This window comes from Puma concolor, chromosome C2 (genome assembly GCF_028749965.1).
Source record: "Puma concolor isolate L17-30 chromosome C2, mPumCon1.1.hap2, whole genome shotgun sequence".
NCBI classification, from domain to species: Eukaryota; Metazoa; Chordata; class Mammalia; order Carnivora; family Felidae; genus Puma; species Puma concolor.
In genome coordinates this window covers 68,585,836-68,611,012 of record NC_141675.1, presented here as the reverse complement: position 1 = coordinate 68,611,012, position 25,177 = coordinate 68,585,836, and the positions used below count along the sequence as shown (strand labels likewise).

Genomic DNA, 25,177 nt, shown 5'->3' with positions numbered 1-25,177 from the left:
CATTTTAAGTAAAATGTGCTCCAAACTCCTCTTATTTCAAAAGTTCAGAAAAAACAAATGCACAGCTTAAAAAAAAAAGAAAGAAAGAAAGCTATGATAGATCTAGAATATAGTCTGTATTCTGAGCTCATTCTATTGCCACTCATTGAGTTTGTTCATTATATCACATCTCTGTTTATGAAGAGGAGAAAAATAGCCTTGTAAAATTTCACTAAGATGATTTAAGAATGATTCAATCTTTCAACTAAGCATATATAAATATGGATTCTTTTTTGAAATGTTGAAATGCAAAAATTCTCTATAAATTCCAACCCCCCAAAGAGAAGTTATGACACATTAAGCAAATAGTTGGTAAAAGTAAAAATTCATATGATGTCAGGTAATGCCAGAATATTAACTTCATTTACTCCATACTGTACAATTTAATTTTCTCCATATTATAAACTCACAGATAAGAGTTTTAAGCAAAAATATAGGTATGACCATCATAGTGTAAAAACATTGATTATAAATGCAGTCTTTATTTTTTTAATGCAACGACAAAGTACCACCACAAACAACCAAATATCTTAAGTATTGACACAAAACTTTGAAGATGCAGAAATTCAAAGATGCATTTTATACTGCCCTTAATCAAGGGGTATACTTGAGATTATACCACAAATCTACTTTCAGATTAAGAAAAAAAAAACCTAATTGTTTTATTAAAGATTGGTTTTCATTACAAATCATGTTATTGGTTTCTATGATTTTGCCTGAGACATTTATCATTCTTACTCCTTAGTAAAATAAGATGAGGTACTTAAATTTCTTTCAAATACATTTTATAAATGAAAGTATAAATTTTCTCTTGATTGGTTATTTTCCTTTCCTCCATCTATCAACAAAAAAGAACAAAACTTGCTCAACTAGCTCATGAATGCATTTATCTCCTACCTTGGTAATGGTTTCATGAAGGTGGAAAAAAGGATCCATTTCTTCAATTTTTGTTGCACGTTTAAGGAAAAGGGCCTCAGAGAGAAAACTTGGACCCTGTGGAAAATCAGAAAAGAAACATTTAAGACTCTTCATTGATTTTGTTTTTCAAGTGCTTATTGGATTTTCTTTAAAGATTCAAAAGGACTCTAAATTGCTTTAAGGTTTCTGTTGATTGTTGGCCTTCATTCTACTGATCTAATTAACTAATTGCAGAATACTTATAAATTAAAATGAGTAGAATTCTATAACTCTTAGCTGTATTTACAAAAAACGTTTTTTTTTTAATTCAGAAGAGATAGTTCTTTGCAGAACCCCCACTTTTTTTCAAATGCAGACTTATATGTAGAGTAAGACACCTTGATGACAAAACCCATATCTGAATTTCCTTCACCGCTTTATATATTATTTTTATGTTTTAAGGCTGTTAGAATGGAATGTTATTGATAAACATGTTTACCATCTATAAAAGCTCAGGCAAAAGTGTTCATGATATTTTAAATATTGCAAAACTCACTTCAGAGCAATAGTAAGATATTTTGCTTAGATTGGTTTCATGGCTTTACATGCTGCCAATAAAATAATAGCATGCTGGTTGTTATCAGAACCTTCGTGTTAAGATGGTTGAAATTAATCAGGAAAACTTAAACCAGTCATTTTGTACTTCCGCATGTAGACATATTTCAGGATGTAAGAAGACACAGGATACTGAAAATGTTGAAATCTACTATGGTCTAAATACTTATGCTAAACTAAAATTCCTATATTGAAATCCTAATCCCTAAAGTATTCATATTAGAAGGTGGGGCATTGGGGAGGTGATTAGTTTATGAGGGCTTCATCCTTGTAATTGGGATTAGTGCCCTTACAAAAGAGGTTCCACATAACTCCCTATCCCCTTCCTTCATGTGAGGATAGAACAAGAAGTTTGCAACCTGGAAGAGACTCCTCATTCAACCACGTTGGCATCCTGATCTTGGACTTCCTGCCTCCAGAACTGTGAAAAATAAGTTTCAGTTGCTTATCATGCCACTCAGTCTGTGATACTTTATTGAAGCCATCTGAAAGGGCTAAGACACTATCTAAAATAATGACCTTGTAGTTATCAACCTTATTATATCCCATGATATGATGCTATTTACTATATAAATATAGCTTTTACTTGAAAACCTGAAGTAACTAGGATTTGTCTAGAAAATAGAAGAGTAGGGGAAGGATATATGTATGTATATAGACTATTGAATGATTGATAATCTTTCTGAAGGCTATCATGGAGAAGGAAGATTCAACCCAATCTAACCCCATCAACGACTACAAAAGGGTAACAAATTTAAACTGAATTATATTAGAACTTTTTCAAAAAGCTATTTATTAGAGCAATCCAACAGCAGAACAGACTACTTTGGGATATATCAATGATGGGAAAGAAAGTTAGGATGATGTAGTTGATGGACTCTGAAGTCATGTAGATGACAACTAAAACCAACATACTAGCAATTCCCTATAATCAGGCATACTCTTCACCTCCTATTTTGAACAAGACTGTGATCAAAAAAAGTAATTTAGCTGTTTTCTCTAGTATATATCCACTTTTGGATAATAAAACCATGAATCAACCAAGCATCTTATGTATCTAGACAAACAACTTACTTATAAAAAAAATTGTTTTATATTCCTCTCCTCATTTTGCCCTACAATCTGAAACTAATTTGTCAGAAAGTGAACCCAGTCTCAATCAGTACTCCACTTTTGAAGACTTATCATAAAACCACACAACTCAATCTAAAATATCATAAATGTACTTCCCTAATCTCTCCATTTTGAGAGTCTACTAATAATCAGTGTTAAAGGTTGAATAATTCATAAATTGAAGTTCTAAACTTCAGTATTTCAGAATCTGATATTATTTGGAAATAGGTCATCACAGATGTAACCAGCTAATTTAGAATGAGGTCATACTGGAGTAGAATGGGTCCCTAATACAATATGACTAGTGTCCTTATAAAAAGAGAAAATCTGGAAATAGATGTGCGCACAGGGAGAAAACCATGTGAACAAGAAGACGGAGACTGGAGTGATGATTCTACAAGCCAAAGAACTCGAAAGACTTCCAGAAAACCACCAGAAGCTGAGCAAGAGGCTTGAGACAGATTTTTTTTTGTCACAGGCCTCAGAAGGAACCAACTCTGATACCACCTTGAATAATGTATACATACTCAATCTGTGGTGTTTGTTATGGCAGCTCTAGGAAACTAATACACCTAGTCAAGATGCCATTCTTTCTTTTTAAAAATTTTTTTTATGTTTTTATTTCATATTTGAGAGAGAGAGAGGGAGAGAGAAAGTGAGCAGAGGAGGGGCAGAGAGACAGTGACCGAATCTGAAACAGGCTCCAAACTCTGAGCTGTCAGCACAGAGCCTGATGTGAGGCTTGAACTCACGAGCAGTGAGATCATGACCTGAGCCGAAGTTGGACACTTTACCTACTGAGCTACCTAGGCACCTTATAATGCTTTTCTTTCTCACTGCAATAGGTCTAATAAACTTATTTTTTTGAAGCATTTTGGGCAGTCAACACAGATCTACATTAAAATGTTGGCTTTGCCACTTAATAATTATGTCAGTTTAAGCATCTTAATCTCCAAAGCATTAGTTACCACATCTAAAAGACTTAAATAACATATACTTCACAGAGATGTGAACTGCCCAAAGTCTTCCACATAGGCGATACTATATTAGTGGCATTGATGATGAAGCTGATAGTAATAAATATCATAATGATACTGATAAGCGTAGTATGATGTGGTAATTACAGTAGAATGCTAAGGGACTAAAGGAAATCAAAAGAACCCTCTATAATCCAATGACAAACAGTACATAGTTTGCATTTAGATATGTTTATTTTTTTGAAGAGAGATATCTTTGAATTAACTTTATTAAAAGAATGACATGAATAATTTGTGTCATTCATTTTCATTTAATAATTTAAGCATGGAGTCCTTAAAAAGTTTGCTTTGTGAGTAGTTTTAAAAAAACTTGAAATAATTTTATCTTATTAGTTTACACAGCAAAACAAAGCTTCATAAATAGTGCAAAGGTAAAATATCAGCCAGCCTCAGACTGAATGATCCCATAGAAGAGAAAGAGGGAGTTATAATTAATTAGGTTTTTATTGAACTTTCAATTATTTAGTAGCAGTACATGTTAATTTAAATTATCCATATGAGTCTTATCCTCCAATGTAATCACTTTTTCTCTTATTCCTTCATGTATCTCTTGCTATACCATTCTTTGTTTCTAGTGCCAAATTTAAGTATTTAAAAAAACATTCATGTGACCCTTCTATATGCCATTTACTCTACTAAATGAAGGACATGATCCTTAAATTTCATTAAGTTTAATCTAATGGGATTTGGACACATTACATCAAATATCATTGTCTTTGAAAAGATTGAGATACTACCATTCTTTACATATATGTGTGTATATATACATATATACATAAATACATATATATAATTATATTTCTTATACAGGTATTTATATATATTTATATGAAAAGATTAAAAGAAGGATATATGCTTTATGAAGGTTTTCTACTACTATTACCTTAACTATGAATGATTGCTGTTTAATAATGGCTCCCATTTGTAGACGAAGAGTGGGAAGTTGAGCACCATTAACTACTTAGAAAGCACTTTTGCTTAGAACAATTATTGATAGATTAAAATAAAGAAGTAAATCAAGATATATGAAAAACTTAACACTGTATGTCCTCCACATGAAGATCATAATAAAAATATTACATAAGAAGGGATATTGAGATGAAAAGTCTATCTAGGATATGGTGTAAAATCCCATTGGTCTCCTCAGTACTAACTTACTTGTCCTTTCTGTAACATTTCACCATATTCAGGATACCTTCCTTCTTTCAACTCTTGTGTCTAAAGTCACTGATTTGACCCTGCTGGTTTTCCACTTGTATATTACTTTCTATGTGAACTGGATTTCCTTTTCCATTTTGAATGCTACTGTCATTTCTAAGTGGTCTCCTCTCAGTATTCTCTTTTCCACAGGCTCCCTAGTGGTTTTATCTACTTTTCTGGCTTCAACTACCATCTTCAAAATGATAGTTTCCAAATCTTTATCTCTAGACTTGATTTTTTTATTTTTAGTTCATTATTTTTGTTTCTTCATGAGATCCTTTGGATATATCAACTTATGTTCCAAATCATGATCATGTATTTCACCAATTGTTGCCTTCGTTTCTTATCTTGAATGATAGTATCGTATCTATATTTTGCCTATACTTATGTACATATTTTGAAATTTTATGCCTTTGTGGCTCCAATGTCTCTCACCCTTTGTACCACATAACTGCATTAGCCAATTATCTTCTAATCCATATATTTAGACAATTTTTTACAAGTTTCTATCCATTGCTATAGTCTAGTTATTTATTACTTTTACCCAAACTATGGTCTCTACTGACTATAGACCAAAGTTTAAATTTTTTTTAATGTTTATTTTTGACAGGGAGAGAGTGACACAGCATGAGTGGGAGAGGGGCAGAGAGAGGGAGATGCAGAATTTTAAGCAGGTTCCAGGTTCTGAGCTGTCAGCACTGAGCCCATGAGGGGCTCGAACTCGTGGACCAGGAGATCATGACCTGAGGCGAAGTTGGAATTTAACTGACTGAGCCACCCAGGCGCCCCCAAAGCTTAAATTCATTAGAATGATATTTCACAAACAGGTCCTAGCCTATCATTTTTTTTTTTCTTTCACCTTTAAACAATTCTTTCTTTCCCATAAACTAATTTGCACCATTTCTGTATAGCTTCTGCTTATATCACAGAAGGCTATTCACCAAACTAAACCCACTCTTACTTTTACTATCTCTATTCCTATACTTAGACTATTTCTTCATCGGCTTGAAATGTTCTTCCTTCATCTGGTTACCAGGCTTCTTTCTGCAACTGTTTCCCTTGATCCTCACCAACCCATCAGAGTTCCTCGTTCCCTTGTCAGTGTTTCCATGTCATTTTACGTTACTTTTACTCATCATGTATTACATTGTGCTTTGTTATATTTCTGTTTTCCTTTACTATACTGTAAGCCTTTTAAGACATGGACTCCCTTTCTTATTAAAATAGTAAAAAAATGGGGCGCCTGGGTGGCGCAGTCGTTAAGCGTCCAACTTCAGCCAGGTCACGATCTCGCGGTCCGGGAGTTCGAGCCCCGTGTCAGGCTCTGGGCTGATGGCCCAGAGCCTGGAGCCTGTTTCCGATCCTGTGTCTCCCTCTCTCTCTGCCCCTCCCCCGTTCATGCTCTGTCTCTCTCTGTCCCAAAAATAAATAAATGGTGAAAAAAAAATTAAAAAAAAAATAAAAAAAAAATAAAGTAGTAAAAAAAATGCTGGACCTTTTTGTGTAAGTCATTAATCTCTCCATCTTAGTAGCATCAATCCATAAGGTTGAAAAACGTAAACATGCTAGTCCTCATCTCAGAGAGTTCACGTCAGAAGTAAGCAAAGAAATAAAGCATATAAATATGCTCAGGAAGGAGGAAAGGACTACATTACAAGTGGGTTGTGCTTGCTTTTTATTACATTTATCAAGAATTGTTTTTTTATGTATGTAATCGAAAGTTAGAGTTTTGAAATTTAAATCACTATAAGTAGGTGTTTGCATATTGAACTCAATGTGAAATTTCTCTTTTAAAATCTACAACTATTAAGGATTGAAAGCCACTTCCATAAGTTACAGTAATTTCTTGGAGGGTTTTGGACAGATCAAGTGATATTTTCAAGTGTATGTTGAGGATGGCCCACATAGACACATATATGGGGGATACATTTTAAAAAGATATGATGGGAAACAGGGAGTTTACACAGAATGCTATTGTAGTACTACAGTGGGAAAATGTGAGAGACTAACCCAGGACAGTGATAGTAAAAACAGAGAGGAAGGGATGAGTTTGATAAATGTTTAAGATAAAGTGCTTGGTAATTAATTGCATGTAAAAATCTTAAAAAGGAATCGAGATTGCAAGTATTTCTAGATTTGATAAAATGAGTGGATACAAATTTCATTACTTTAGAAAATATAGAAACATATGAAGCTTTAGGACAGAAAAATTAAATTTTAAACATTTGAAGTAAGGTATTTGTGAGATATTCATATTAAGTTATCCCAGAAGACGAGTGACTATATTATTCATGACCTGTTTGGTTCAAGACCAAATTCTAAACTCAAATAAAATTAATTTAAGCATGCACATAGTAATCAAAATGTAAAGAGGACCATATGTAGTCTTTGAAGTATATTGAATGTAACACAGATCTTTGAGTGATGTGAGATCTCTGAATGGCACTGATATTTAAGAAAAAGTAAAAACAAAACCCATGAAAATATTATCGATAGAATAATCAGAGAAAGTAAACAGCAGCATATGAGTGATTTTATGGAAGTCAAAAAGGTAGAGGATGTCTGGAATGAATAATCAATGCTTCAAAGGAAGTAAAGAAATATAGTAAGATGAAAAGTATCCATTAAAAGTAGATTTCATTAAAAGTAGATTTCAAAGATTCCTGGTGTCTTTTGTCAGAGGGATTTCTGTGGATTAGTGAGCACAGGAGACAACACAATCAGTTGAGGAATAAATGTGAGAAGTGAAACACTAACTATGAAATTCTATTTCATATAGAATAACTATTATTCTCTCCAGAAATTCAGGTTAGGTTGAAAAGTTAAAAAAATATTATCATTACATAAAGAGAGTGAAAGAATCAAGGAAAAGTTTTATTTGTTGTGTTTTAGACAGGATTGATGTGGACATATTTTGTGGACATATTGTGAGAGAAAGCATCCAGAAGATAAGAAGAGATTTTAAAAGACAGGAAAATTTTAGGGAAATAAATAGATCGTAGTCTGGAATGGAAGGAATTAAACGCTCAGTAAAATTACCCAGAAAACAGAATAGAGGAGCCATTGGAGAGAAAGGTGTTGAAATGGGGGTAGGATATAAATATGATAGAAGACGGTGTTAGTACATATACAGAGGTAAAGAAAACACTCAAAAGTCATATTTAATTCATTTCTGGACTAGACTGAGTTGACTAAACTTTAATGTACTACCATACCAAATATACCCTTTGCATGTTTCTTTTTAGAAATAACCATTTAAGGAGCACCTTGGTGGCTCAGTCAGTTAAGCATCTATTCAATTTCAGCTCAGGTCATGATCTCAGGGTTGTGAGATCAAGCGCCATGTCATCAGGTTCCGCGGCCTGCTTGGGATTCTCCCTCTCTCTCTGCCTCTCCCCTGCTCTCTCAAATTAATAAGTAAACAAACAAACAAACTTAAAAAAAGAAATAATCATTTAAAATATTTAATTCATGTAGGTTTAATGGGTGTTGATCTAAACAAAAACATTCTGCACATGCATTTTCTATGTAGTTGGCATTTAATGAACATGACCTGGATGAATAGAATAATATTAAACACACATACGTATCTTTAAGGTGGGAATTATTATGATCCTCTCTTTACAAATGGGGAATTGAGAACCAATGAGTTCCCCACATTAGCCCAAGGTGATACCATAAGTAAGCGGTACAGCCTGGATTCAGGCCCACGTTTTTCTGACTCCATAGCCCACACTTTCATTCCTATGCCATGCCTACTCTTTACTGCCAAAATTCTCCTTAGCCAAAGATTTTAGTTGTTTGAATTTAAGAGAAAAAGGATGACTTCTACCACCTCTTGTTACAATTTCCTCTAAGACTTAATCTATTCAACATAAACAGCATAAACACTATGTACCATTAAAGGGTATAATCAAAGACTCCCTGCTTAGACTAAATAAAGTTGAACCTAAGAAGTCTCATGTGCACTTCCCTCATTGCAATATTCTCCTTTCTGCAATAAGAGAATATACACATCAATACTTAAATTTAATATGTGAAATTAAAACACTTGCAGGCTTTGAATGGCACTGACATTCATAATGTGCTGGGCTGAGAAAAAAAGGTAATTACAGTCATAATTTTGAAACATAACATTCTCATTACTATTCAAAGTACAACAGACCTCAGATAATGTGGAGTTTAAACGGAAGTGTAACAATCCAAGGGTCAAATGTGGAACAATATTAGGACATTACTTTCTGAATTCATTCATGTTTTTTCAATTCAATTATTTTTTCAAGTTCTAGGAAAGTCCATAGCATTGGCTTTATTGAAAATATTGAAAATATTCAAGGTGCCTTTATAGTTCTATTCATATTGATACAGCATCCTAATTTTAGACTTAAATGAGACATTAGAAATCTTAATTTAACCCAGATACATGAGTAAAACATGTAAAATTCAAATGGTTAAATAATTTTCCAAAAATTGCAAAACAGTTTTTGGAAAGCCAATACTAAAAGTTACCTCTGTGTGTGTGTATGTGTCTGTTTTGTGCACATTCTTTAAACATTTTGCATTTTCCTATAAAGTACTTTTAAGAAGGGGATAATAATTGTAATAGGTCTTATAGATGCATATCATCTAAATGAATTCATGAGGAATTTTTGGTCTTAAAGTTCTTAAATGCCAACAAGATACTTTTATAGGATCCAATCTTCATATTTTAGACTTTCATTCAGCTAATTTCCTTTATATATCTGTCCCTCTTTCACCTCTTAATCATCGAACGTGTGCCTGTCTTATACACACCATGCATCATTAAATAGTCTGTGGTTATGCTTTGTTTTGTTTTATGTCACACTTTCTAGACAGATCAGGAGGCAGGGAAAGCTAAGTTATAGCAACAACAACAACAACAACAACAAAAACAATAAAAATATGTTCTTAGCACAACATTTTACAAATTAAGGCATTTCCTAATAAATTCCTTCAGCTAATAAACTGATGGTAAATAATTAAGATTAGGTAAAAAGATGCCACCAAACTATTAAACTTTCTTAATAAACATTAATTCTTCTATATAGTAAAATAAATGAGTAGTGCTTATTAATACTTCCATAACTGTGCTGCTGTTATAAATAAAAGAATAACATCTAACAAAATACATGCTTTAATGACAAGAGGAGCAGTACTAACAATATTCTTATTAACATAAATATAGTAAATGTATATGCATTAAATAAATACAATAATCAATTTTAAAATGCCCGTATTTATGTGTTTTATATATTTTGAATAAAATATATGAATGTATTTATATTATATAGAAATGTGTGCTGTTTATATAAAAATACATAATATTTAATATTTGTCTATAGTAAATAAATGATAAAGAATCCTTATATAGTATAATAAACATATAATAAATACATAAAACTAATAAATAGTATTGAATGCTCAACAGTATTTATTGAATACTTGATATACGGCAAGTTACCTAAATTCTCTGTGCCTCAGCTTTCTCATCTGCAAAATTAATTGTAACAAAATCTACTCGTAAAAGCATAAGGATTAAATGAATTAATATATGTACAACATTTAGAATAATGCCTAGAACTGTTTATCTAAGTAGCAACTCTGTCAGAAAGGTATTATTGTCCCCAGTTTGCTGAGGAAGGAAATTGAGGTTTAAGATGAAGGATGAAGAAATTTGCTAAGGAAATACATTTACTCATTGGCAGGATTTTAACCTAAACATAGGACTCATTCGCTCTCATTAATGCAGTGGCCATTAAATACTAGTTCATACGGTAGTGTTGTAGTCCAGTCTATACAAAATTAGATAATAATGTTGCAGAGTTCTTTTTTTCATAAAATTAACTATATGCTAATTAAAGACCTATGTTAATTTTTTTTCTAAAATTTTGTTCTTTCAACTATCATCTGATATTAAAACATTTTTCCTTTTAGGAAATAAATTGAAAGTAGATGGCAGTTTTTTATTTGTTTTGTCTTAATGTACTTAACTGGTAAATTTAAAGTATGTCAGTCTCAGTATTTTTATTTTATGATTCATTTCATGTATCATCAAAAAAAAGGTAAAATCTAAGAAGTATTGATTAAATCCTTTAGGTTTTTTTCATCATATCAGATTTAGAGATAGAAGTATCTTCAATGAATTTATTCAAAATTTTCATGGTTGCGTACCTTGTGTGAGAACTGAAATTTCAGCTTCGGTCAGTTGGGCCTTATACATGCATTTACACCTACGTCACTCTATCAAACGGTACAATTCCACTACTTCAATAATATACAGCCTAAGAAAAGGTTAGTAGGCATCTTCATGAATGTAAAACAATAAAAATAAACTACTTACCTGAAATACGTCTTATAATTTAAGCCAGAGTTCCTAAATATTTTTAAGCCAAGTACCACTTTTAAATAAACATTAAATATCTTGACTATTTCAGAGATTCTGGCATGGACACTCTATGTGAGTAAAGTATTAGGGAGGGATGTCAGGATCTTATACTCTCCTTTAGAACCACTTGCAAGAAAAAGATTTGTATTTATATGCAGATTTTCCCCAAGGTAAAGAAAATGTCTACAGATAGTTATACCCTAAATTGGAGATCATGTCAATCCTTATGTTCTATAATATGCACTAAAAATATTTTATGTATAATGAATAATAGATAAATATATAATACTAATAAGGCATACTGCAAAAAAACCCTCAATTAATTCTCATAAAATAGCACATACTAGTTTATGATTACTCCGCCTTGTAGATGAAGAAACTGAGGCACAGTGAGTTTAAATATCTTGCTCAAACAGTAAAACTGGGAAGTGAACCCAGGCAGTACCTGTGTTCTTAACCATTCATTATAAAATATACTATGTAATTACTCTAGGGCGCCTGGGTGGCTCAGTCGTTTAAGCATCGGACTTCCGCTCAGGTCATGATCCCACGGTTCGTGGGTTTGAGCCCCGCGTCCGGCTCTGTGCTGACAGCTCAGAGCCTGGAGACTGCTTCAGATTCTGTGACTCTCTCTCTCTACCCCTCCCCCCGTCGTGCTCTGTCTCTTTCTGTCTCTCACAAATAAATAAATGTTAAAATATACTGTCTATGTTTATAATACGGTATAGTATTAACAAACATTCCTTAGAGTCTTTACAGGTGAGAAAAAATGAAATCCCTGTTCACTTCATATACATTTCATATATGAATAAAATACACAACTGTGCATAATGTTGTGATTTAAAATCTTTGCTGGCCCAGAACCTCTATTTGCCTGGGGAGTTCATCTCTTCTTCAGTAATTTTAGATCCACACACTCTTCTACTGTATTTCAGTTTTTAAAACAGACTATATGAAACTAAAACTCCCCCAGATATTTTGGATCCTTATACTGACTGAATTAGGCAATAGAGATGTTATCTCCATTTTCATATGAAGTTTAAATAACTGTGAAGTTAAGGAGGCAATACCATAAACTCAAGTCATTGCATGTTTAGCTGAATGTTTTTTTTCTTTAACTACCTTTCTTTTGGGAGATAGATATTCTCTTAAATATCAGATGCACTAATAGGTGATTATAAATTATTTCACATCACCTGGAGTTCTGGGAAAGGTTCCAGGAGGAGTCCCTACGGAGAAGGGAAAGGCACACATGGACCCCCAGGGCAGCAGCTACTTACAAACACTTCTAACACATTTCAGTTAGGGCTGGTTCAGCTCCAGCAGTGCATCCTGGCTACACAGGAGGGTTGGGTACCCCACCCAGTGGCATTGTAACAAGATTAATATTCTATGTCTCACTGAGAATGCAGCAGGATTTGCACAAATAATTTGTTGCAAGGTAGAAAAAAGGAAAAAAAAAAAACAACTTGTTCTCAGATCTTGGAGGGAAAGAAGTTTTCTCAATAATGAGAAATCCAAACTTTAATATGGTCTTTAGTAAGACCTGGTCTCTCTGGAAAGGTCTCAAGTCAATTTAACAACAGCATTTCTTTGAGGTCAGAGCCTGTTAGCCTTCTGAAAAGCTTTCTGTTGAACAGTCAGTCGGTGCTTTTCTCAGGGCTGTATTTAATCAACTGTGAAAGAAATGAGGGATTTAAAGGTCTTAAAGTTAAGGGCAAAAGAATCTAAACATCAGGTTAAGAAGAAACAAATACATTATTCAAATCCTGGGAGAGGTGTTCCAGTCGTTCAAAGTCCTTTTGCTAGAAATAGGAAGAGATTACCTATACAGTCATGATTTCATGTTCCATAATCTGAGTGAAAACACCCAGGGAAATTAAACCTGGAATATTAGCCTATCTGAAATTTTGCCATTCATTATATTACTCTTACTATTTTAAAATATTTTCTTCTTTCTTTCTTTCTTTCTTTCTTTCTTTCTTTCTTTCTTTCTTTCTTTCTTTCTTTCTCTCTCTCTCTCTCTCTCTCTCTCTTTCTTTCTTTCTTTCTTTCTTTCTTTCTTTCTTTCTTTCTTTCTCAAATACTAAGCCCAATGTAGGCAAACTTGGAGAGAAATCAGAGGAGCATAATTCTCTGAAGAGAAACGATTAGTTGTTTAAATCCATCCCAACCTTCCCCCATTTCCCTTCTATCCCATCCCATTGGCATTTCATTTAACAACATATGAATGACTTCACATTAATACAGTCAGATATCCCTGGAAAAATTACATATTTCTACTCCTGTTACTACTTACTAAAGGCTAAATGAAAGTCCTTATTTCCCTATGTGTCCCAGAGAGTATAGGTAGATTTAATTTCAGGACTGAGAATTACTTCTGGAATATCTTTAGTTTGGTGCAATGTTTTCCTTTAGCTAAATGCATTCATTTTAATCATTCATTCCATTTATTCATTTTGAAATCAATAAAAACACAGAATTAATTCTGCAATTCATTAAAGCAAAAAAATCCCATTTAATTGAATAAATAGGCCTGAAAGAAAAGAGCCATTGTAGCCCTTAATGGATAAAACATGTATACTACATTTGTCTCTTGGTAAAAGTCTCTAAAGACCACAAAGTTTGAAGTTTGACTTCGAAAAATTATCCAACCCCCAACACAGAACAGACTATTTCCTTTATGAATTAAAATATAAAGAAAGAAAATATGCTTTTGATTTCTGATAGCATCTTTCTTTAATTTTCATTTGAGAATAATCAGTTACCTCTATTTTATCCAGTCCTCCTTTAAAGATAGTGAAATTAAAAAGACATTGATGTTCTATCTATCAAACAATGGGTCACTTCTGATTAAACTTTGATTGAACATTAGACTTCCAGACTTAAAACAAATTGCCTCCTTTTGCTGTTCAATTTGGACCCAATTTCCTGCTGCCCTCAGGTCACTTGATGGTAATTAATTGATTATGAATCAACTGAAGGGAGATTCAAATTGGAACAAAAAGAGAGAGAGAGAAAGAAAGAAAACCTGTTTTTTTCGTTTAATTCACGACCAACATTTTATAAATGACTCCATTCTCTCTCAGGTTATATACATATATATTCATCATTTAACAAATTTTACGTTTATAAAGTATTTTTAGGAAATGTTCAAATTTTCAAATGTCAAATTTTACTTCACTTTAGATTATTATTTGTCTTTGGGAAAAGTTTTAATCAAAGAACCATACCATACTCTACAATTATTAAGTTATTTCATTGTGATTTGATAGAGTAACCAAATCTGAAGGTAGCACTAATTCTCACCAATCTTTTAATACAGGCAGTATGGTACACTATCTTAAGTAGGAATTTTGGAACTGGGTTTGAATTCTGTCTCTGCTGCTTAATATTATAACTTCAAACAGGCATTTTAGCTCTCAGACACTGTTTCTTATGTATATAATTGATTCTTGACATAATGTACACAGAGCATTGTGTATTGTTACTATTATATTCTTATAAATAACATATTTTTTTAAAATACCTATATTAAGAATAATTATATATTTTTAGTCAGTATTACTAAATGAAATAATGCAATAAACAAAACCCTTAAAATGGTAGCTTGCACATAGCTGCTCCAAAAATGCTAACATTTATTATTATTATTATTATTATTATTATTATTATTATTGTTGGGGCACTGGGGTGGCTCAGTCAGTTAAGCATCCAACTTCAGCTCAGGTCATGATCTCACCGTTCCTGGGTTTGAGCCCCGCGTTGGGCTCTGTACTGACAGCTCAGTGCCTGGAGCCTGCTTCAGATTCTGTGTCTCCCTCTCTCTCTGTCCCTCCCCTGCTTGTGCTCTGTCTCTCTCTGTCTCTCAAAAATTAAAATGTAAAAAAATAATTATTATTTTATTATTATTTATTATATTAGTGTGTTATTAACCTCTGTATCCAGGGCTTAATATGACTTTAGATACTTAATACATGTTGTTTTGATATTACTATCTTTGCATATTTATCAGAATCATGCATGATCAAAAATTCCACTCAAAAAAGTAAAATGTGTACTTTTTATTGCTCAAAAATGTCCAGAATATTTTAGAAAATTTTTATAAGATACTTTGGAAATTAAGTATTCAAAATAACTACTACTACTAACTGATTGTAAGATCAGTAATCAAGAAGGCAAGGGCTTAAGATGTTCTGACTAAATTATCATGGCCACCTATGTGGCCAGGGGAAAATGACTTAAATATTATCATCCTTTCTTTCCTCGTCTATAACAGTTAAACAAATGTTCATTGACTTATGGGTTATTAGTCATACATGTACAAAGAAGAAAAAAATGCAGTCATTGGCATTGAGAAACAAACATACAAGGGAAGACACACAAAGGTATAAATATACATGTATAAATACGTGTGTGTGCATGTTTGTGTTTGGAGAGACAAAGAGGAGAAATAAAATTTACGTAAGCACACAATTTAGAGAGAAGTATATGCACACATATATGTGCATATAAGTAACATTAGATTTACATGTATATGTATATATGCTATATAAATATGTGCATGCTTGCTTATGCATTTATGAAGAAATAAACTTTATTTAAAATAAAGAAAAAGATAAAATGGAGCCATGCACAAGATGCTAATCCCAAATAGTGGATTGAAGGTTTAAGGAGAGCATCCTGGGAGAAGTACTTTCTAAGTTTAACCTTGAAGATAAAAATATAGTCAGGAAGAAAGCATGAAGCATATTTCAAACAAAGTGAAAAACATGCTCAAAACATGCAGACAGATGAAGAATTCCTTGCTTCTTAACTGGATACTCTTCAGAGTTTGGTGTGAATTAGCTAAAATATTTGAGTTGGGCAGTGTGGCTAGGATGTGAGGCTATGGAAGGTAATTGGGGATCTTTACGTAATGCCAAAGAATTTGGACTTTATTTTAAAGATAATCAAGAGACATCTTCAAGGTTTTTTTTTGTTTGTTTGTTTTGTTTTTTTAATTTTTTTTTTCAACGTTTATTTATTTTTGGGACAGAGAGAGACAGAGCATGAACGGGGGAGGGGCAGAGAGAGAGGGAGACACAGAATCGGAAACAGGCTCCAGGCTCTGAGCCATCAGCCCAGAGCCCGACGCGGGGCTTGAACTCACGGACCGCGAGATCGTGACCTGGCTGAAGTCGGACGCTTAACCGACTGCGCCACCCAGGCGCCCCAAAGGTTTTAAACATGGAGCGAGGCAGTTCGATCAGATTATTTCAGTGGCATCTCAGTTCTAGTATTCTGTGATTTATCACAGGTATCACAGATCTTTTTCAAAACAGTTTGTGTTTAAAAACTCACTTTAGAAAATGTAACAGCAACTCATAACCATATATATTTACCACTTTTATGAAGTATGTCTTAGTCACAGTGTAGTTATAAACTGAAAAATAAGTATTATTTTTTACACTTTTTATGAGTGTATGCTGGAAAAGATACTTATTAAACAAAGCCATTACAACCATAAAAGAAGCCATATTTGATTTAAAATTTTTCAAAGTGTTCTTATGATTACAATTCAATAATGCAAACTATGACCAACAGAACGTGAAGTTAAAATCCATTTACAGCAAAGTCATCATAGATCACTTTCTACATAACAAAACTCTTTTCCTATGTTAGCCTGACTGCAGTAACAGAATTTTGTTTGTATAGTTACATTCAGTAATGATCAAAACATGGAATCCAGTTCAACAATGATTATTTCAGTCTTTATCCATATACTTTTACAACATGCCAAAGGACTGTGTACTGTTTGTGGGACAGCTCTCACTTCCCAATTTACTAAGAAAGTAAGCTGAAAAAAATATATTCTTTCAACGGACGACCTTCTATGCTGTTCTGATTTTAAATTAAATGTGATATTTGATGTATATTTAAGTCACTGACATGGTGAAATGAATAATAGTAAAATCTCAACAAATATATATTTATTAACAACTTTTAGAAATTATTTTTCAGCTCCCTGTCTTAAATTTAGAATTGGTACTTCAGGACTGGAAAAGGTATTAGAAACTAGGTGAACCCTTCTTTCTGTATCTGAAGAAATTGGCATAAAGAAGAGAGCTGATTACAGTCGGTTCTTGTTCCAGTCACCATGCTGTCATTTCATATCATCAGGTGACTTTCCTAAAATGCCCATCAAAACTGCCATTATTCATAACACAATGATGGCTAGTGCTTTGCAATAGAAAGAACAAAGGGGGAATGAAGAACATGTAAGTGAATTTTCTCTCAGCTATGCTGTACAGCATCTAGATTTCTGTTCATTGTTAAGTTCACACATTTTAAAGATATTTTTTAAAAGGCTCACATAGAAACATGAACTCTAGTAATGTATTTATAGTAACAGTATTCCTTCACATGCAGTAACAAATACTCATATACCTATGTGATTAAAATACATAGATAAAAAAGAAAAGTATATGAATGCACTCCATTTCTTTAATAGAATTAATGTCATCTCTACATACCTGAAAATTCTTCACTGAGAATCTTTCCCATGCCCCCCCTTACTGGAATTATTCTAACTTTTAAATAGAGGTCTTTAAATATATGAAAATCCTTGAAATCTCCCGCTCCACTTTTTTTTTTTTACACATTTCACTGCTCACAATGTTCCAAACTACATATGACTTATTATTTTTTTTCCTATTAGCTACCTCTGAGAGATTTCAACAATGAGGCCAAAGTCCGGGTTCAATGCCCATGTGGGCTAATAGATTTGTTATTGGAAACATTTCCTTTCTGAATTTTCATTTTCATCCTAGTTAGTAAACTTGAAAATATGTACTGTTTACCAAAAGGGAAACCAAAAACTCAATCATCACTACTAAAAACACTAAGCCACACTGGGCCTTGGGTCAAAAGGATTATCTTTTTGTGTGTATATATTATGGTGATGTCAAAGGATAGTGATACATATCAGAGTTTAATTTGCTTTGTTACTATTTCAGAAATAATAAAAATAAATGATATTAACAAAGTCTAAGTAAAGCATCATGGCAGATTGATAGTATCTGGAAGTAATTTATAGTCTACATAGAACAGACATTCAGTAAACTTGAGATAGAAAAATAAAGATTATTAGATTATTATTTCCATAAGTTCAATACATTATAAAACCTATAATATTATTAAAGCAACTTATGTTTAAGAGACTTATCTAAAAGACAAATTCGCACACCTCCACAAGTGCTATAGAAATGTTTAAAGGATTGTCTCATTTTGCATTCAAGGGGTATGCCAAAATCTGTGGAAGCATGAAGGAGAAAGAAACACTGGGGAAGAAAAAGAAAAGCAGAACAAAAATACTTCTTGCGTCTGCACTGCGGGCTTTTTGTCTCGTTATAAAATGTATTTCCCTTTCAGTAAATAAAGCATTGGGCAAGGGACTCATTGGAAGATGAACTCCTTGTAATAAATTATATATTCTGGAATTTGAAAACGTAAGTATAGAAATTGTGGGTTGAGGGAGAAAATGGTAATAATATACCTTATTTGAGAGATTAAGAAGGAAAAAGATTTTAATAAAAAAATAATAAACTAGCCATAGCCCACAATTTGAAGTTGCAAGGCATTATCTTCCACCAAATGAAAAAATAAAACCAACAACAACAACAACAAAACCTAGTATCTATTGGGTATGACATGCAAGAACGAGGCTGCACATTCTTGTAGAAATGGGAAGTAAGATAGGATTCTCATCCAGGCTTTGCCATAACGTGGCAAACCTTTAGGCAAAATCTTTAACATTATTGTACCTCAGTTTCCTGTTAACGTAGGACATCTAGCTTCCTTTACATTCTAAATGTCTCTCAGATTTTAGATTCTGTACATTTCCCTCTTACATAAAACCTGCTTTTCAGACTCTAACCATTGTTTCTCAATCCTGACTGCACATTATTATTACCCAGAGAACTATTTAAACTCACTGATGCCTGGGCCCCACCCAGAACAATTAAATTCAAATCACAGCATTGACCTTAAAAGATAACTTTTAACAAAATTCTTTTTATTGTGAATCAACCTGTTCTCTCTTTCAGAGGTATGATTGCAATGAAAGGCATTGTCACAGGTTTTTAATAGATGCTAGTTTAGGTGCGCCTGGGTGGCTTAGTTGGTTAAGCATCCGACTCTATCTGCACTGACAGTGCATAGCCTGCTTGGGATTGTCTCTCTCCCTCTCTGCTCTCCCATTCACACTCTCTCTCTCAAAAATAAATAGATGGGAGCCTGGGTGGCTCAGTCGGTTAAGTGGCGACTTCCGCTCAGGTCATGATCTTACGGTTTGTGAGTTTGAGCTCCGCGTCTTGGGCTCTGTGCTGACAGCTCAGAACCTGGAGCCTGCTTTGGATTCCGTGTGTGTGTGTGTGTGTGTGTGTGTGTGTGTGTGTGTGTGTCTCTGCCTCTTCCCTACTCGTGCTCTGTCTGTCTCTCTCTCTGTCTCTCTCTCAAATATAAATAAAATATTTTTAAAAAGTTAAATGAAAAAATTAATAGACAAATATTAAAAAGATAGATGCTAGTTTATGAGAAATTTGAACTACATGGTAACTGCTACCTGACTTTATAACATTTTAAACAACTTTTTCTTAGGCTTCGAAGTAATAGATAATAAAACCTAGTAGATGATATGTTGAACCCCTATCCTTCCTTTATTTCTATAGGTTCCATTGTCTTTGAGAGCAAAATAAAGATGAAGTTTTATTTGGTATGTATATGTGAATCTATCCAGGAGCACACAAATGTGATTCTATCTCAAATTATGAGTGGAAAAAATTTCAATAGCGACACTTTAATTTAATAGAGTGGAGGACAAAAGTATAATTATAAATTAAATACTTACTACTATCATCCATGGAAAATATCAAGAAAACACCTGAGAAAAACATAAAATTTAATGATGGATTTGGGATAACTGATGACTTTTCCCCTTTGTACTCTTATTTGCTTTCCATTTTTTTTTTCAACAGTGTGCATGCATTATTTTTTAAAATAAAAACACTTGAATTGAAAACACACACACACACACACACACACACACACACACACACACAGCTTAAGTTTCTGTGGAACTCTCATCTGAAAAACATCTGGCTTAAAGCCAGAATTTTCCTCCTGCTCATGAAAAAAAGTCCAACTTCACAATACACCTGCTTCCTCTCCTCCCTGCAATTTCTTTTTATATTCGTTGAGTGAGCTGCAATTCAATAGCTTTTGTGATCTTCTTCTCTTTTCTCTCCATTTGGTGTGGCATGAAAGACATTTCAAAAAAAAAGAAAAAAAAAACATAAACAATTCAATTGCTTGTTAAATTTTATGTTAAGGATATGCACTGACCCGGCAAAATCACCATAGACAACCAGACATGCTGCTGAAATTTAAGCATCCCTGACCACCCACTTGTTTACAGAGAAAGCGAGTAGTGACCTGAAAATGCGTTGCTCTTTTCTGACACTTCAGCTACAGAAACCAAACCAGGAGAAAGGAACAGAAGTATGTGAGGTTTCCCCTATGCTATTCTATTTGTCTCAAGGAGAGCCAAATTGTGTTAAGGATGAAGAACAAATTCAACGTAGTCCATTCACATATGCAAATGCAGACCTGGGATTCAAAAACAATAGAGGCCAGCCCTGTGGTGATGCTATGTCTTGCTTTACCAGGATGAACCTGTAGTGAACATCCAGTGGTTTCAGGGGTAAGGTGTTCTGAAATGTCATTCCTCAAATATTCTGAATATTTTAGCTGAATTTGCACTGAAGTGAAATATCTTTGTCATGAATGTGACAAAAAAAAAGGTCTCCCCCTTTTGTCATTCCCTTTCTCTCTCAGTCCTTTTCTGACATCCTCAGCAGCAAAGTTGTTCTCATGTAAGCAAAAAGACATTTTCCAGTGACTGACCTTGTTTGGCCATCAGAAAAAGCCAACACTCCCTTGTTCTCCAAACATTAGGAGTTCTCTTTACAGTGGCTTTGCTTTTCTAGCAAGCAAACCTCACCCAATTCTGTTATAGTACCTGTTTCTAACCAAGGTGCTGGGGCATGAAATATTCATTCATATTCTGGGTAATTTTTTGTCAGGTTTAAATGCTTTGGCACTTAAGAAATAGCTCAACACCCTTTGGAACTGCAAAGCTTTTTGTGTTTTGTTTTATTTTGCTTTTTGTTTTGCTTTTTTTGGTTCTGTTTCTCCTCAGCCCTTTCCCTCTGTCCCTTCAGGATACGTAAAATATAATGGCAACGTAAGGAACAGTTGATAAAACTTGCTGAGAGGATCAGATGGTAAAGCCCCGGGCTTGGAGAATGTGATCCTGGGTTTAAGCACTATTTCCTGCCAGCCTTGTGAGGAAAAATTTTCCTTTGGGCTCTCTCTCACCAAGAGATGCTTAGCTACAGGGCAACACTCTGTGAAGACAATACTGCCTATTCACCCTGAGGAAATACACCAGTGATTTGTTTCATAATTCAATAATTTATTATAAAACATAGAGATAATATAGGCTGCCATTTATTGTTCCACAGCATCAAAAATAGAAGGCTATGCTGTAAAATCATAATTAAATGTCGTTTAAAATGCTTAGGTGAAACACTAGCAGTACACAGCTTAGGTGTTTTCAGGCTGAGGAACAAGTGAGGGTTAGACTAAGAAGACTGGCTAAAGCAGAGATCAGACCTAGGCTAAGAACAGAAAAGAAAGCAAATGAGCCAGCCTTTTGTCTTCCCCACCAAATCAGCATCACCTTTTCTTTGGCCAATCCAGTTACCATAACAAAGTCTTTGGCCTGCATTAAATATACACACATAATGTGATTTCCTCAAAAAAAATTTCTCTACTTCTTATTGATGCACTCAATTTCCCTTTAATAGGAAGAATACCTTTCCTATTCACAGCCAGAAATGAAGGCTTAGAAAACAGATGCGGATTTGAGCAAATGCATGAACTTAAAAATTGTTCTCAGAGGGTGCATGGGTGTCTCAGTCATTAAGCATCTGACTTCGGCTCGGGTCATGACCTCATGGTTCATGAGTTCGAATCCCGTATCGGGTGAACTCGAGCCCCACTCTGGGTGAGCAAGAACCCTGCTTTGGGTGAGCCCCACTTCTCTCTCTCCCTCTCTCTGCCCTTGCTCACTTGTGCTCTCTTTCTTGCAAATAATAATAATAATAATAATAATAATAATAATAATAAATTGTTCTCATGGACTTTCTATAGGGCAGCAGAAGTGAGTCACGCCAGATACCTGAGCAGAACTCAGAAGGGAAGACATTAAAGGGTCTTCACTGAATGGGGAAGAAGCAAATAGCAAAGGATCAGGTGGCAATGAAGTCACCAGTAGATAACTGACATCACAACTCTGCTGATTCTGATTAAAGGGTAGAAAATAGATAGCACAAAAGGGAAGGAGTTTCTTCTTAACAGAATACCTAGGAGAAGAAATAATTCCATGAGTTTGGGATCCTTTACTTAGTTCCAACTCAGTAGACATAAGCAGAACTTGTGAGCTTGCCTAAGTCATGGATTTTCCAGAAAACTATATGGTTCATGCTAACCAATGTTGACACCATATCCTGTTAACACTACTTTAGGTCTACTTTCTTTCTGTCTCATCTGGACCATTGCAGTAGCTCTCTAGTTGGTGTCAGTGATTCTTATCTATCTTCTATTTCACAACTGGAGTCACCTTTCTAAAACAGAGATCTGAGGGGCACCTGGGTGGCTCAGTCAGTTAAGCGTCCGACTTCGGCTCAGGTCATGAGCTCACCGTCCGTGGGTTCGAGCCCCGCGTCAGGCTCTGTGCTGACAGCTCAGAGCCTGGAGCCTGTTTCAGATTCTGTGTCTCCCTCTTCCTCTGACCCTCCCCTGTTCATGCTCTGTCTCTCTCTGTCTCAAAAATAAATAAATGTTAAAAAAATTTTTTTAAATAAAACAGAGATCTGATGAGGATGTTTCCAGGCTTATCTTTTCATTTTCCCTCATCATATAAAGAATCAAACCCCAAATATCATGTAGGTAATGCTTTATCCAGGAATATATAACCTAAACCCAATCATAAGGAAATAGCAGACAAATAAAAAATGAGGAACATTTTACTTAGAACAGTGGGTGGAAAGAAAGGAAAACTGAATATTTCAAAAATCTCAGTGACGTAAAAGATAAAGAATTTACAATAAGCTACACTTCATACCCATTAGTATGGTTACTATCAAAATAAAAAAAAAGTAACAAGCAGTGGTGAGGATGTGGAGAAAGTGAACAGTGTGCAGTGTGGAGAAAGTGAATCCTTGCTTACTGTTTGTACAAATGTAAAATGTACAGCTGTGGAAGACAGTGTAGAGGTTCCCTAAAAATTAAAAATAGAATTACCATTATGATCCAACAATTGCAATTCTAGGTATATATCCAAGGGAACTGAAAGTGGGATCTTAAATTTTTTTTTAATGTTTATTTTTGAGAAAGACAGCACGAGCGGGGGAGGGGCAGAGAGAGGGAGACACAGAATCCGAAGCAGGCTCCAGGCTCTGAGCTGTCAGCACAGAGTCCAATGCGGGGCTTGAACTCACAAGCTTTGAGATCAGGACCTGAGCTGAAGTCATACACTTAACCAACTGAGTCACCCAGGCGCCCCAAAAGTAGGACCTCCCTCATGTTCATAGCAGCATTATTCACTATAGTTAAAACATAGAAACAATCCAAGTGTCCACAGATGGATGAATGAAAAAGAAAAATGCAATTTATACATCCAGTAGAATATTATTAATGAGGCAGGGAAGTCTGATACATGCAACAACATGGATAAACTTTGAGGACATTATGCTAAGTGAAATAAGCCAAATGCAAAAAGACAAATACTGTATAATTCCACTTACATGAGGTTCCTAGAGTAGTCAAAATCATAGAGATAGAAAGTAGAATGGTAGTTGCCAGGCACAAGGGAAGAGAAAGAAGAATGGGGAATCATTGTTCAATGAGTATAGAGCTTCAGTTTTAAGAGGTGAAAAAGTTAGGGAGATGGATGGTGGTGATGGTCAGTCACACAACAATATGAATGCATTTAATATCATTCAGCTGTACACTTAAAAATGGCTAAGATGGTAAATTTTATGTTGTATTTATTTTACCAATATAAAAAAGTTTTTAAATGTTAAAAAAAAAGACAAAGAAAGGCTATGTAAATGTTCCAGATTAATGAAACTGAAAAGCAGAATGACAAAATGCAACACCTGAGCATAGACTAGTTCTTGTACTGGAGAAAAATAAAAGCTATAAAGGATACTACTTGGCCAATTAAAAAAAAAAAACAAAAAACAAAACTAGAATGTGAAGAGTAGGTTAGATAAAATTTTATTAATTAATTTTATTAGAATTTTATTAGTGTGAAATTACTGAAGTTGATACTGTATTGAGCTATTAAGAATATTTCTGTTTTGGGGAAATATGCAATGACATATTTAAGGCAAAAGGACATAATGTATATTACCTACTCTGAAATATTTTAGATTATAAATATATTATGTATATGATGTACACACAAAGATATCCAGTTCGATCTATATCTATATCTTAATATTTACCTATTCCTCCATCTATCCAGAAAGAGAAATAAATAATTGACAAATAGGGAAAAGTATTAACCATAGGTAATTTTGAGTAAAAAGTATGTAAGATTTTGTATTATTTGTATTATTCTATTCTTATTCTTGAAACTTTTCTGTAAGTTTGAAATTGTTTCCACAAAGAATTTGGACTTTATTTTAAAGATAATCAAGAGACATCTTCAAGGTTTTTTTTGTTTGTTTGTTTTGTTTTTTTAATTTTTTTTTCAACG

General features: G+C 33.9%; 1 protein-coding gene across 8 annotated transcripts in view; it reads right to left on the bottom strand.

The window, feature by feature from the left end:
• NAALADL2 (N-acetylated alpha-linked acidic dipeptidase like 2) overlaps window positions 1-25,177 on the bottom strand; it is a 1,363,282-nt gene that overhangs the window by 175,347 nt on the left and 1,162,758 nt on the right. For all 8 annotated transcript variants that reach the window (XM_086674748.1, XM_086674747.1, XM_086674749.1 and 5 more), the window contains one exon: window positions 937-1,032. In XM_086674748.1, coding sequence (XP_086530874.1) covers window positions 937-1,032 — 96 coding nt within the window. The remainder of the gene's footprint in view (window positions 1-936; window positions 1,033-25,177) is intronic.